Source organism: Crinia signifera, chromosome 4, assembly GCF_055691185.1.
Source record: "Crinia signifera chromosome 4, ASM5569118v1, whole genome shotgun sequence".
In the NCBI taxonomy this organism is placed as follows: Eukaryota; Metazoa; Chordata; class Amphibia; order Anura; family Myobatrachidae; genus Crinia; species Crinia signifera.
Genome location: NC_139220.1, coordinates 129,272,879 through 129,286,859, shown reverse-complemented (window position 1 = coordinate 129,286,859; position 13,981 = coordinate 129,272,879). Strand labels below are relative to the sequence as shown.

Below are 13,981 nucleotides of genomic sequence, written 5' to 3'. Positions count from 1 at the left end.
CCCACTATCCACGTCGGCGTGGAGTTGAGAATAGAAAGTGTGTCGAGCGCAGCGAGCCACTGAGCCCGAAGCGTGGCGAGCGCACGCGGACAGCTGTGAAGCCCGCGAGGGGACGCAGATACCTGTGAAGGTATCCGCGTCCCCTCGCGGGGCTCGCCACACTTTCTATTCTCAACTCCACGCTGACGTGGATAGTGGGGGTATGAAAAGGTCGTAGGACGCGTACCGCCGCCCCTCGCGGGCTCGCTGCGCTCGCCACGCTTCGGGTTGACGTTGATCGTGGGGTGGCGTTAACAATTCGGGTGGCCATTATTCACTTCAGGGTGCCTATTTGGCCTCTGTGGCCCATTTAACATTGTTTCCTATGGAAAAATTGGGTCAATTGAGGCATTGAACAGGAAAATCGGGTCAATTGAGACATTTAAAATTGTTCCCTATGGGAAATCTCGGGCATCTCGTCTGTCGCATCGCACCTGATTTTTTTAGTGCATTCAATGCCCGAGATGGGCGCCCTTCTAAGTAAAGAGTACCATATTTTTAAATGACATTTAATTGCACAAATATTGAGTAAAAATAGTTTTTCAAATGCAACTCCAAGCAAAGGCATAGATGGTGGTGGTAACTTTTTGGTACAGAAGCCAATCAAGCATAGATAACACAAAATAGGAAAGGATATACAGCCTTAAGACCTGTACATACACTGATAATTTTTTTTTTTTTTCTTTTGATTCGATTTTCTATTAGATTTTGAATTCGCTATACATTCATGGTACATTGTACACATTCGATTTACTAGGCTGCACATCAAATCCAAAGTGACACACAAACTATTCGATTTAATTTAGGATTTGATTTTGCTTCTATAAGGAGAATCGAAAATATCGGGGACAAAATCTATGCATGTGTCCAGGGCTTTAGATTTTCTGTTAGCAGAAAATGACTAAACTATAGTATCATCCCTGGTTTTTATTAATTTTGATGTGCTAATTTTTGTAATTAGCCCAGGCTCTAAGGTTGGACTGTCCTAACTTCCAAATAAAAATGTTGCACATACTTTTAATGGGCTGTATTGGGTGTTTCACGGTATATGCAAAGTATTTCATACCTTGAGTTTGAAAAGATGTGTAATATATGCGCACACATAACTAGAATATATTGCACACTTTTGTATGGCAAAATGATCGCTCAATATAATCCTAAAATAAACAGTTCTTTGCGGAGTCTTCTTCGTAATAGAAGGGAGTCGCTAACTAGGCATTACATTGGCTTTGCTTTTAAACAATTAAAATCTTTGTTTTGAAAAAGAAAGGGTTGTTCACCAACCTGGCTCTAGGTATGGATTAGATGCGAATGATAGTGAACTGTGCTGATCTCTGAGGTAAAGTCATGCAACCAAAACATAAGTCACATTATATACAGAGGTCATGCAACCAAAACATAAGTCACATTATATACAGAGGTCATGCAACCAAAACATAAGTCACATTATATACAGAGGTCATGCAACCAAAACATAAGTCACATTATATACAGAGGTCATGCAACCAAAACATAAGTCACATTATATACAGAGGTCTACAGTTATGGAGGAAGCAGATCTGACAGAAATGTGAATGCCCTACTGCAGGGGTGGGGAACCATTTTTGTGCCAAGGGCCATTTGTATTGGGAAAAAACCGTCGGGGGCCATATGTAAAAATTTCTCTTACAAATTGTCCTGCTGCAACCGTCCCACGCTCCGGCGGCAGCCGCTGAATAGGACTGACAGTCTCTGGCTGCTGTTGATTAAGAGGAATCTCGCGAGAACTACCGACCTCTCGCGATAATTCCCCTGTACTTGACTGTTGGCAAAGCCGCCGGGCAGGTGGGAGGGCCACTCAGACTGGCTACGGGGGCTGCATACGGCCCCCGGGCCTGAGGTTCCCCACCACTGCCCTACTGGAATGTGATAATGCTTCAGTCTAATCTTCTCCAGCCCTGTAGAAATTTAATACTTTAATACTTTGATGCTTTCTTCCAGATCCTATTGTTTTTTTGTCATTTTATTTCTGTAAGGAATCCTAATGATGAAAACAGAAAGCTCTTTTTTTTTTTAAAGCATGTCATAAGGTCACTGTAGCTCCAGTTTTAAAAAGGGAAGAAAATTGCAAAACACCACATGCTATTTAAAAATCTCAAAGACAAATTCTAGGGCAAGGAAGAATCTTCCTAAAGCAAGCAATACTGGGTTACACAGGGGTGAGTATGGCAGAAATAGCACTTAATAAACCCTGTACCCACTAAATGGGTGGACAGATCGGATCAGACTTGGCATTATGAATGTGGGAATGTACAGTATATACACTGGTAACAATTATTAATAAGATAGATGAAAGACTCCATGCATTTCCGTGGGGGCGATGTCGATGTGCAAGAATGGCTGTTGATGGGGGGGGGAATAAATACTCCGTGATCTGTGTTCCATTTCTAATCAATCTAGTCAGACCGCTTAGAAATTAGCCTGAAATTGCCCCATGTGTTTGCCCCTTAAGACTGCATAATACATGTACCTACATTAGTCAAGTAAAAACAATTGTTGGAAAAGAACAAATATATGATGTACGACACACAAAAGGCACATATAAACATAAAATTGTAATGGTTGATATTACTGCCTCACAGCACTGAAGTCATGGGTTCGAGTCCCACCATGGCCGTAACTGTGCGGAGTTTGTATATTCTCCCTGCACTTGTGTGGGTTTCCGCCCACAATCCAAAAATATGCTGGTACGTTAATTGTCTCCCAGTAAAATTAAACTTGGAATGAGTGTACATGTGGTAGTGAATATAGCTTGTAAGTGCTACTAGGGCAAGGATTGATGTGACTGTACAAATAATCTCTGTAAAGCGCTGCTGAATATGTTTGTGCTCTATAAATAAAATAGTAGGACAGGGTACGATACCTGGTAATGCAGGAAACGTGACTGCCCTCCAGTCAGAAAGTCCGGTCTAGGGATGAAACGCATTTGGACCATTATCACCTGCATACTACTGGTAACACCATTTTATTGCCACATATCATTATTGTACATGTATGTTCCTTTATTACATGTATGTGCTTTTTAATTACCACCAGTGCTTATTGTTTAAACATCCCATTGCCCCATGCCCCCACTCACACTGCATAAAGCACCAGCAGCAGATCATGATGGGATAACCACACAGACACACCAAAACCTTACGGTAAGCATTCACTATAATTCGGCACAAATTTGCTACCACTGACAAACCTCTTCCTGCTGTTTGAGGTCCATCCGCATAATCTGAAATATGAGCCTTAACTTTCCACATTGAGATGGCATTTCAGAACACCCTGCCTCAAGTCTTCCAGTTTAGCACCCTGACTTCGTGGGACATACTCTGGACTCTATTCAGTTTATACAGTGACACATTCAGCCTTCAACAAACAACATCCAGCCTACAGTTATTGCTCCCAGACTATCTATTTCTCTTCACTGCCCCATTAAACGAGACTACTCTGTAATTAACCCTTCATTAACCATATTTGAACATTTAACCCCTGGAGCACCGACCATTAAATGATTTTGCAAGCGCTTGCAGATCTGAGTCACCTTTGTAGTGTCTCAGATGTGCGGGAAGCGGTTGGGCAACTGACGTTTGCTGCCTGCCCCCCGCATTATCAGGGATTACCATGAGAATGGGCAGCGGTTTCATGTTCCCATGGGCACATCGCCACGCCCACATTGTTGTGTGCGAGGGCCCAGCTAATAATTATTCGCCTTAGCTGCTCTCACACAGTGGCTGCACACACGAATACCAAACAAATAACCAGAGACATAAAGGGTATATTTATGAAAACAAGTAGATGTTTCCTTTCATTCTCTATACACATACTAGGAGAGTTAAGGCCCCCATACACTAGGGCGACTTGTCAGCCCCGATTTCCCCTGAGCTTCCCCGGCAGCTCCCCGGGGGAGCTTGATAAGATGTGGCACTTGATGTGCCATTTTTTACATGTGATAAATCAGATGCAATTTATCACATGTAAAAATCCGGGGAGCTGCTGGGGAGCTAGCGGTCCGTGGGAGCGGGGACCGGTCCGAGGGGGGGTGGGAGCGGCAGGAGCAGGCTGGCAGTGGGGACCTCTCCGGGGAGTGGCAGGAGCAGGGAGTGGTCCGGGTAGCGGCACGAGATGTACCTGCAGGCAGGTAGCGGGGACCGCGGCGCAGTGCAGACTCAGAGCAGAGAGACCGGGGGCGCGGCGGGAGAATACAAAGAAATCCTATTCAAAAGACTGGCGGGCGCTGATTGGCTGGGAACTCAGCCAATCAGCGACCGCCCAGTCTTTTGAATAGGATGGTTTCTATTCTCCCGCTGCTCTGCGTTCCTCACGGCGAGCGGGAGAATAGAAACCATCCTATTCAAAAGACTGGGCGGCCGCTGTTTGGCTGAGTTCCCAGCCAATCAGCGCCCGCCAGTCTTTTGAATAGGATTTCTTTGTATTCTCCCGCCGCGCCCCCGGTCTCTCTGCTCTGAGTCTGCACTGCGCCGCGGTCCCCGCTCCCTGCCTGCAGGTACATCTCGTGCCGCTCCCCGGACCACTCCCTGCTCCTGCCGCTCCCCGGACAGGTCCCCACTGCCAGCCTGCTCCTGATGCTCCCCCAGACGGCTGCACATGATTAATCTTATGTGCATCAGATCAGATGTCATACCCTACGCAATTTGGCCAATTTCACCCGATTTCTCGGCCCAATCCTCCAGAATGGGGCCAAATCGCGTAGTGTATGAGGGCCTTTAGGCTGGACGCACACTTGACCAACACATTAGTGGACCTGCCAATGCACCAAATTTGTGTCCAAGCCAGGTAAGCACACAAACACTGACGCCAGCTGTGACACACACACCCCCTCCCATGGACAAAAAAAAAAAACACACCATTGAATAACAGTTGAACTGGTGGTGGTTGTAAACGAATGGTGACACATTTGAGAACCGCTCAAAGCACAGTGGTTGGAAAACGCTGGCCTAGTGTGTACCCATCTCTAGGGTCTGATAGTTTGCTCTGGGTTACATACCCTCCAACATGACCCATTCCATTAGGTACAAAATGCTCTGCTCCTGGACTTCCCTGTGCTCAAATACCCTTTATTATCAATTAACTAGTTCAACACAGGTGATGGCAATCATACATTGACAGGGAAGTCCAGGAACAGAGAGCATTTTGTACCTAATGGAGAGGATCATGTTGGACGGTATGGGGTTATAGCACTAGCAGCGATCTCAGTGGATGCTGCCTGCAGTCACTCGCTGTGGAAGGCATTTGTGAATCCTACGATGAATACTGCGTGAGCACCTCCAATGATTGTAAAAAGTCATCTCCCATGGTTACAGAGGACGAGACATGTAGTAATAGCTACACTAATGTCAGATATGAGCATTAACACTCGACCCTATTTACAGCAGTGGTAATAACTAACATGACTAGTAATTGTTTTTGTGTTATCAATAAAGCTTTTCGGAGTGAAAAGGCAAACAGAGACGTCAGGCGGAGCGCCGCGCTTCCGGCGAAATCACGTGTGCGTAGTAAACATCCCTGTAGTGTGCGACGTGTCCCTCAGAATCTGCCCGGAGTGCCCGGCTCTGTCCGCCTGCGCCGCGGCGGCCCCATGCATGGTGGTGCCCCAGGAAGCGGGCGATGCTACGGCTGCCCCGGGGCTGGTGCTGCTGCTGGAGGAAGGCGGGGAGGAAGATGATGACGAGGAGCCGCTGCTACTGATGACGACCTCGGTGATGATCCCGTTTACGCCCCCGGCGGTGAGTGCGGAGCAGAATGTGCTGCAGACTTTCTTCTCGCACCTCGGGCACTTTTCCTATGACAAGGCCAAGGACCACGTGGAGCGGGAGAAAGAAGCCAATAAGAACGCCGGGGCGTCATGGTCCTCCATGCTGGCGGCGCTGGCTCACCTGGCGGCGGCAGAGAAGGCGTACCACAGCATGAGCTTCCTGGGGCAGAAGCCGGGTAAACTTTCACCACCTTCTACTGGCCCCCTGTTCTGCATTACACTGACAGCCACCTCTGCTGTCTCCTGCTCTGTTACACAGAAGACTGCCTGTCACCACTACTGTCTCCTGCTCTGTTACACAGAACACTGCCTGTCACCTCTGCTGTCTCCATCCTGCTCTCTTACACAGGACACTGCCTGTCACATCTGTATACAGTTTCTAGCGGATGGGCAGCAGCCCACTACTTCGTGGTGGAAGGTTTATTTAGTACTTGTGTAGTTTCATGGCGGCAGCTTATGCCATCAGTGTAGCATTCCTGTCAGAATCAGTGTAGTGTTGGCGTAGTCAGTCAAAATTAGCGTAGTGTTCCCGCGGCCGCTTAAGCTATGGCTACGTTATCAGCGTAGGCTGCCGCCGTGAAACTACACAAGTAACTACTGTACTTTTGCCAGGAACTGCATCTCTGTCCCTGGCAAGCCTACTCAGCGCCTCTCACACCGCTGGCGCCAGCATGATTCCCTCTCTTTGGCGAAGAGGCGCTCCATCTGTTTGACATGCAGGAGCGTTTCAGACGCTCCAGCAATGAGACGCTTTTGCATCTGAGTAGCTATTACGACAGGGTACAGCAACCCTTCCTACAGGGTTAGGGGTTCTGTAGCGCCTTTTCAAACCCCCACTATCCACAGCAGCCCAAAGCGTGGCAAACGGACACGTTACGCGTCCTCCCGACCTTTTCATTCCCCCACTATCCACGTCGGCGTGGAGTTGATTTTATATAGTGTGGCGAGCCACCAAAGCGTGGCGAGGTGACGCAGATTACCTTACATGTAATCTGCGGGGCTCGCCACACTATATAAAATAGACTCCACATCGACGTGGATAGTGGGGGTATGAAAAGGTCGGGAGGACACAGGGCTTGCCGGGGACAGAGATGCAGTTCCCGGCAACAGTACGGTAGTTACTTGTGTACTTTCACAGCGGCAGTCTATGCTGATAACGTAGCTTAGGCTGCCGCCATGAAACTACACAAGTAAGGCAGCCGTTGGGCTACGCTAATAGCGTAGCTTCAACGGTAGCGTAAGCTGCCACCGTGAAACTACACAAGTACCGTTCATTTTCTAACTCCTAAGCCCGCTTGAAGCAAAAGCGTCGAAAGCTAGTCTGCTACCTGCTGTGTTTCTGCATGTTTAAGAAATATATGTAGTTTCACTCTCTGCCAGCAAATGGCAGTGTTTCAGAGACTCGCGGACACTAGTCATTTATATATAGATGATAGCAGGGTCCTCTTACCTTCAAATCTGTCCATTGTTACTATCACTGTAGTGTTTACAATTGTAGTGCCAATGTTTATCTCGCAAGCCCGTCGACCATTGTTCCATTGATCACCCGCTGCTGTATAACTAAGCCAGGTCAAGGGGGTTCAACCATATCATGGTCATCTACCTGCTGTACCATAACCGGGCACATGTACCATGTCCAGAGAGAGTTAGATTTGGGTGAGTTATTTTGTTTATGTGCAGAGTAAATACTGACTTTTTTTTTTTTTTTTTTTTTTTTTTACTCTGCAATTTAGATTTTAGTTTGAACACACCCCACCCAAATCTAATGCTGGCCACACATCAGACCAACTTTCCTCCAACTAGTTGCTTGGATGGAATAAAAATGTTACTGGATGGGAGCAAATGGACAATCAGAAATGTGCTCACAAACCCAGGAAAATGGACAAAAACATTTAGTCAAATTGTTGAAATCAAACAGGTTCAGCTACAGTACCGTGTCTGAGTGACAGTTTTTCTCCTTTTCTAGATTTTGGGAGCAAATTTCTAAAGTAAATATTACATTTGCTCCCATCCAGTACCATATTTTTATTCCATCCAAGCAACTAGTTGGATGGTTGGAGGAAAGTTGGTCTGACGCATGGCCAGCATAACACTCTGCATGTTTGATATCCGCTCCACCAGCAGTGCACATGGTTTTGTTAATTTCCAAACAAATTGTGCTCTGCAATCAGATCTGAATTAGGCCCCACGTCTGGATATATGTGTAGTATTTCGTGAATTAACTTAGCTTTTCAGTTAAGCAACCCCAATATCACCTATTACTTAGTAATATAAAGAGCTTCCATTGTATTCAGATGGTAAATGTTGATTCGATATCCTAAGGATCATTTTCCATCCTCATGCCTGTAAAGTACAATGTTCAGTATGCCTGATGTTTGTAGCCATCTGCATTTTTAATCTTGGTTTAATACTTTTCATGGTTTAATGTTACAGCTGCTAGCTATGTAACATTTTAGTTATTTTCTCATCAAATGGACTTTTCAAGCCACTGGATTTTATACTGGTTTCTATTGCAGGTGGACAGTCATTCTTTAGCAGGAAAGATTCCATCAGGACAAATTACACCTCCCTGTACAATGAACTCAAGAAAGTTGTAACTACAGGTAGAAATGCTGTTGGCGGGACTGCCCCTCATTTGGAAGAACTGCTTTCACATCTCTCAGAGCAGCTGTGCTTTTTTGTCCAAGCTCGCATGGAAATTGCAGACTTCTATGAAAAAATGTACACACTGAGCAGCCAAAAATTCATAAACTCTGAGGAACTTGTTAACATCTTGGAAGCTATTTTAAAGAAGTATAACTCCAGGTGAGGGCAACATTGTCTTTAAATTATGCAGCTGCTGTAAATTATACAGGTGTGCACAGTATGTTATTTTATTATGTAATTGATTGAATATTTGTGTTTCCATATCTGATCTGTGCATGCATGTGGTGTAATATGTAATGGGTGTGTGATGTATAATAGGCATTATGGTGTACATTTTTGTCACGCAACTGTCCCTATTTCTAACAAGCAAATGGTAAAATAACCTGCGCTCTAAACAAAGGATGCAGCCTTATCATAAAAGCTAGTCACCAAACTATCCAGAAATAGTAGATACAAAACAGAAGAGTCTTGATAGGGCGCTCCCACTTGAGATATGAAGGATTTCAATGTCGGTAAGTCCTGTAGAAATGCGATACCTTCAAAAAAAGAACAGACAAATCGCAACCTTCATAGTGTAGATTTTAAAATAAACATATGGTAAAATCTCTCTTGTCAATAAATATTCTCCGTACCACAAATGAGCCTTTCCTTAGGCCACAAGATATCTCGTATAATGTTGTCTGATGTTCAAAATACGGTTCCCTTTCTCATTCACTTGTATACCTGCATCAGGCAGACTGCCTGGGGAGGCTGCAGAATCTCTGTGAGAGGAACAAGCTTTCTGATGCAAGTATACATCGTCGTGATTTCTCATCGGACCTTCCATCGCACCAACAAGTCTGATGAAGGTATACAAGTGAATGAGAAAGGGAACCGTATTTTGAACATTTTTTTCACTAACCGCAATCGCGGTTTTTAACAACAAATGTGGAATGTTTCTTCTGTTTTACCAGTCTTTCTGACAGTGATTGTGATTTTTTGACTTTGTATCATGTATGCGTAATATGTTTCTTGTCATTTTAAACTTTCTTAGAATCTAATTTGAGGTGCAGACATTTTAACTCACAACTCAGTCATGATGAAGTCCCTGCAGCTTTTGCCTAACCTGGATGGAATTATTAATGCAGTGATTTTTGTGGTTTTGTTATTTGTTTTTCCTTTTTATGCAAATGGATAGATATTACAATTCACTGTTTTGTTTTGTAGGTTTCACCATCCTATCCTGTCTCCGCTAGAGAATGGCTTCCAGCTGGAAGTGGATGTTCTTGCCCATCTTTTAAAGGCCCAGTGTCTGATCTTTGAGTGGAAGTTTCTGCTTTCCCTTGTAAATTTGCACAATGCTCACACTAAGCTACAGACTTGGGGTCAGATATTTGAGAAACAAAAAGAGACCAAGAAACACCTATTTGGGGGGCAGTCACAAAAGGCGGTGCAGCCGCCACATCTATTCTTATGGCTCATGAAATTCAAAAATATCCTACTTGCTAAATTCAGCTTTTACTTCCATGAAGCTTTAAGTCGTCAGACCTCTGAAATGAAGACCCTCACTGCCAAGACTAATCCTGATTACTTTGGTAAAATCTCCAGCTTCATCAGAAAATATGATGCCATCAATGTGTCCTTAATATTTGATAACAGGGGCTCAGAAAGCTTCCAGGGTCATGGGTACCACCATCCAGATTCTTACAGAGAAGCCCCCAAGGAAGTGGATCAATACCCTGCCGTAGTGTCACTACCCAGTGACAGGCCGGTTATGCACTGGCCCAATGTCATTTTGTTAATGACTGACAAGAGTGCGGACCTCAACACCTTAGAGAAAGTTGTTCACTTCTACGATGACAAAGTTCAGAGAACGTATTTTCTAACACGTCCTGAGCCACATTTTACTATTGTGGTGATTTTTGAGTCCAAAAAGTCAGAGCGAGATTCCCACTTAATTTCATTTCTCAACGAGCTTTCTCATTCTCTCAAGAGTTCAAGAGTGTTTGCAAGTTTAAAGCCAGGCTCAAAAGGATGAATGGTATAAGGAATCCTACAGGATATGCCAACATATACTGTTCTTTATCTATTAAAAAGTAAATCATACCCTATATCCGGCATGTCCAAACTGTGGCCCTCCAGCTGTTGTGAAACTACACATCCCAGCATGCCTTGCCATAGTTTTAGCATTCCCTAATAGCAAAACAGTAGCAAGGCATGATGGGACTTGTAGTTTCACAACAGCTAGAGGGCCATAGTTTGGACATGCCTGCATAGAATATCTAAATTTCGCCCAACACATTGCATTCTGGATGTTAGCAAATAACATGAGGGATTATTTGTGTGTTTTTTTTTTTTTGTTTCGTTTTTTTTTTAATTATTATTCAGCCTACTAAAGGAATGTAATACATTCCTGTGGAAACTCCCCTGATGCTTCCTCAGCTATTGATGGTCCCCTCTACTGTTTTAGTAGCTCAACAAAGCTGTGAACTGCAGTATTTTATCCAAAAGAACTCTAACATTGCAAATGCTGACAGTGTTAATGCAGAATTATGCAAGTAATCTTTTGATAAAAAAAAATTTCTTATGTGTACTATCATCTAGTGTAATGTCAATTTTCCCATGAGAAATGGTAATTTGATTTTGATTGCTCATGGGTTAGTCATGTAACATGAAAATATTGTTAAACTTGCTGCTATTGTGGGGAAATTGCAGTGACTTGGATGCCGTGGTTTTACCCAAATGTTATCCCTTTGTGAACATTGTTCATGTCGAAGTGTTGCAGCAAATCAGCAATCCCTGATCAATGACTGATGTTTTACTAGTTTCTATGTGAAGGGATGCTGCAAAGTCTTATTGCATTTAGATTATTCAAATTCAATTGCCTTTCCTAAAACCTCAAATTGGCATGTGATATACGTGCTGGGCATTAGCGTAATCTGTATACCATAACAAGTATCATTTTTCCTGTGCTGAAACCTGTACAATAGCAGCATTGATTTAATAGTTTCTTCTTGTAACTATTTTCTTAACTGCTATTGCATGACAGTGAACTCCTTAACCTGATCATTTCTGTTACGGTCTTGTAAATATTCACTAGAATGCGTGGAGGGTTTTGAATAAAGTGGGAGTTTTTCAACAGATACAAATATTTTTTCAATGTAAGACTGAAAGCAGCTATAACATTACAATTGTAGAATTTCAAAGTATTAAAATATTGCTGAATCTGAAACACCCCCACCCCCCTCTTCTTTTTTTTTTTTTTTTTACAGTTTTGTAAAACGCTGCAATATATTGAACATCCTGTTTTTGGTAGGATGGGAATAAATAACTGCACTAATGGCTGGGTATTTAAAGTAAAATATGCTGCTGAATAAAAACCAAACTGCAAATCTTCACTCTTGGCTTTATTTTGAGTATATTGTCATTGTATTTATACAATGCAGTAGAGCAGTGGTTCTCAACCTCGGTCCACAAGGACCCTCAACAGTTCACGTTTTCCAGGTCACCCAGCAGGTGCACTCATTATTTGACACATTTTAAACGATCCACAAGTGTAGCTAATAACTTCACTTGTGATTCTGTGTTAAGACCTAGAAAACGTGAACTGTTGGGGGGTCTTGAGGACCGAGGTTGAAAACCACTGCTGTAGAGGATCATTCTAGCGCCTCCTGTTATCTTTGTGGGCTGTACATACAGGTTTGCCTACATGCATGAACAATCATTTGTTTGGGTCTCATTCCCACTGCTGTGTTGTGTTGGCACATCTTATGCTGTGCTGCCAACAGAGAAAGGTCTGAAAATGGAAACCGTTGTTTCTAATGACCCTATATTCACCATCTTACATTTGGGATCTTAATAACAATTCTCTGTATTCTGTACAAAAGGTACCAAGTGGTAAATATGAATTTACTAAATCTATTTTCCAAGATACAACCACTCAAAATGTGTTTTTATATTGTTTTGTAAACTTCTATTCACTGTTTGATAATCCAGGGAATTGTATTTGTAGCTATAATTGGTAGGTGCATTACTAGTTGAATAACAAGGGCATTAATCTGATTGAAACATACGGCCAAAAAATATTGTATTTTTCCCAGTGTGATTACATATGCTAGATGTTCCTGTGAATGTACAATGGTCACTTAGGGTGGAATTCAATTGAGGAGGGGACACACACACACACACACACACACGTTAACATCCGTATGCGAGTGTTGACCTACAAGCTTGCAACGCATACACTTGAGATGTCACGGATAGCCGTTGGGCCTTGTCAGATCTGCTACATCAACTGCTATCTGTACTGTGTGCTTCCACACTGCTGTAGGCATTTTCTGCCTGGAGGAGAACTCTTGGTGCAGACCAATCTCTTTTGAAAGTTGAGGGTTTCTGGATTTCAAAACAAACAGCCTAGCAATGCTGCTGCTGTGTGGAACATAGCTGTCTTAGGTTGGAAATCTTTTAGCCATTAATGTAATGATAAAATGTAATTGGCTTTTAATGCACATATAATGTACAAGATGTTATTGGGCTGTGTATTGCTCTTTGAGCTGAAATAGACAGATATAAAATTACAAAAAAAATATTAAGCAGGTCAATATTGGTTCTGAGGTGTCTTGTATATGGAGATATAGACATATATTCAATGCCGTGGGCGAGCGGTGACTGCGAGCAGGACTTTTTGCTCGCAGTCACCGCTCACCCTGTCAGTATTCAACTGACCCCCCTCATTCGCAAATTCCCCCTCGCTCCGTTTTTTGAGCGAGGGGGAATTTGCGAATGTGCCTCCAAAAGCTGCGAGAGCCGAGGCTAATTACAGCGAGTTTGCTGCACTAGCCGCGGCTCTCGCAGTTTAGGGGAATCCTAGCCGTTCTGTGACTGCGAGGATTCCCCCGGAACGTTGCATAGTGCGAGCGGCCGGCGCGGGTGTTAAACTGCGAGGATCACTGGTTTTCTGTGATCCTCGCAGTTTAACCCCCTCGCCGGCCGCTCGCACCGGCATTGAATACTGCACATAGGGCACAGGTGCTGGTCCGGATCAAAGATGGAGGTACTGTTTGCGACTCCTGAGGAAGGTATTCGTTTAACACCGAAATGCTTTGAGCCTTTATCAGCACCTCCATCTTTGTTCTGGACCAGCATCTGCACCACTGTGGACTTGGACTCTGCCGTCTCTGTGGTCTGCCTTGCAAAGTGCCATTTGCTCATACACAGACTATTCCAGACAGACGTGAATTTTTTTTCTTCAGGATAACGATTACCTACCAAGCTGGGCATTAAACCGGAACGGTTTTGTTTACCAAGCACATTACTATGTGCCTACTTGCTTGATTTATTGTATTGGAGATCAAACTTATTATGGTCTTAAACAAGTCTGTGTGCTAAGGGTGGTATTCAATGCTGCCAAAAACAACTCTTCCTCGTCATAAAATTCCCTCGCCATATTCAATGTAAGGGACAAATCCTTGCCTTGAGAGGATCTCCTTAAATGGTGAGTCTGTTGCATTTTGT

General features: G+C 43.8%; 1 protein-coding gene across 1 annotated transcript; it reads left to right on the top strand.

Annotated features, from left to right (window-relative positions):
- The first annotated feature begins 5,531 nt into the window (after positions 1–5,531).
- Positions 5,532–11,859, top strand: KICS2 (KICSTOR subunit 2). Its single transcript, XM_083182439.1, has 3 exons — positions 5,532–6,018; positions 8,359–8,647; positions 9,695–11,859. The coding sequence occupies exons 1-3, from the start codon at positions 5,670–5,672 to the stop codon at positions 10,503–10,505; spliced, it is 1,449 nt and encodes a 482-aa protein (XP_083038565.1). The 5' UTR covers positions 5,532–5,669; the 3' UTR covers positions 10,506–11,859.
- The last annotated feature ends 2,122 nt before the right edge of the window (positions 11,860–13,981 follow it).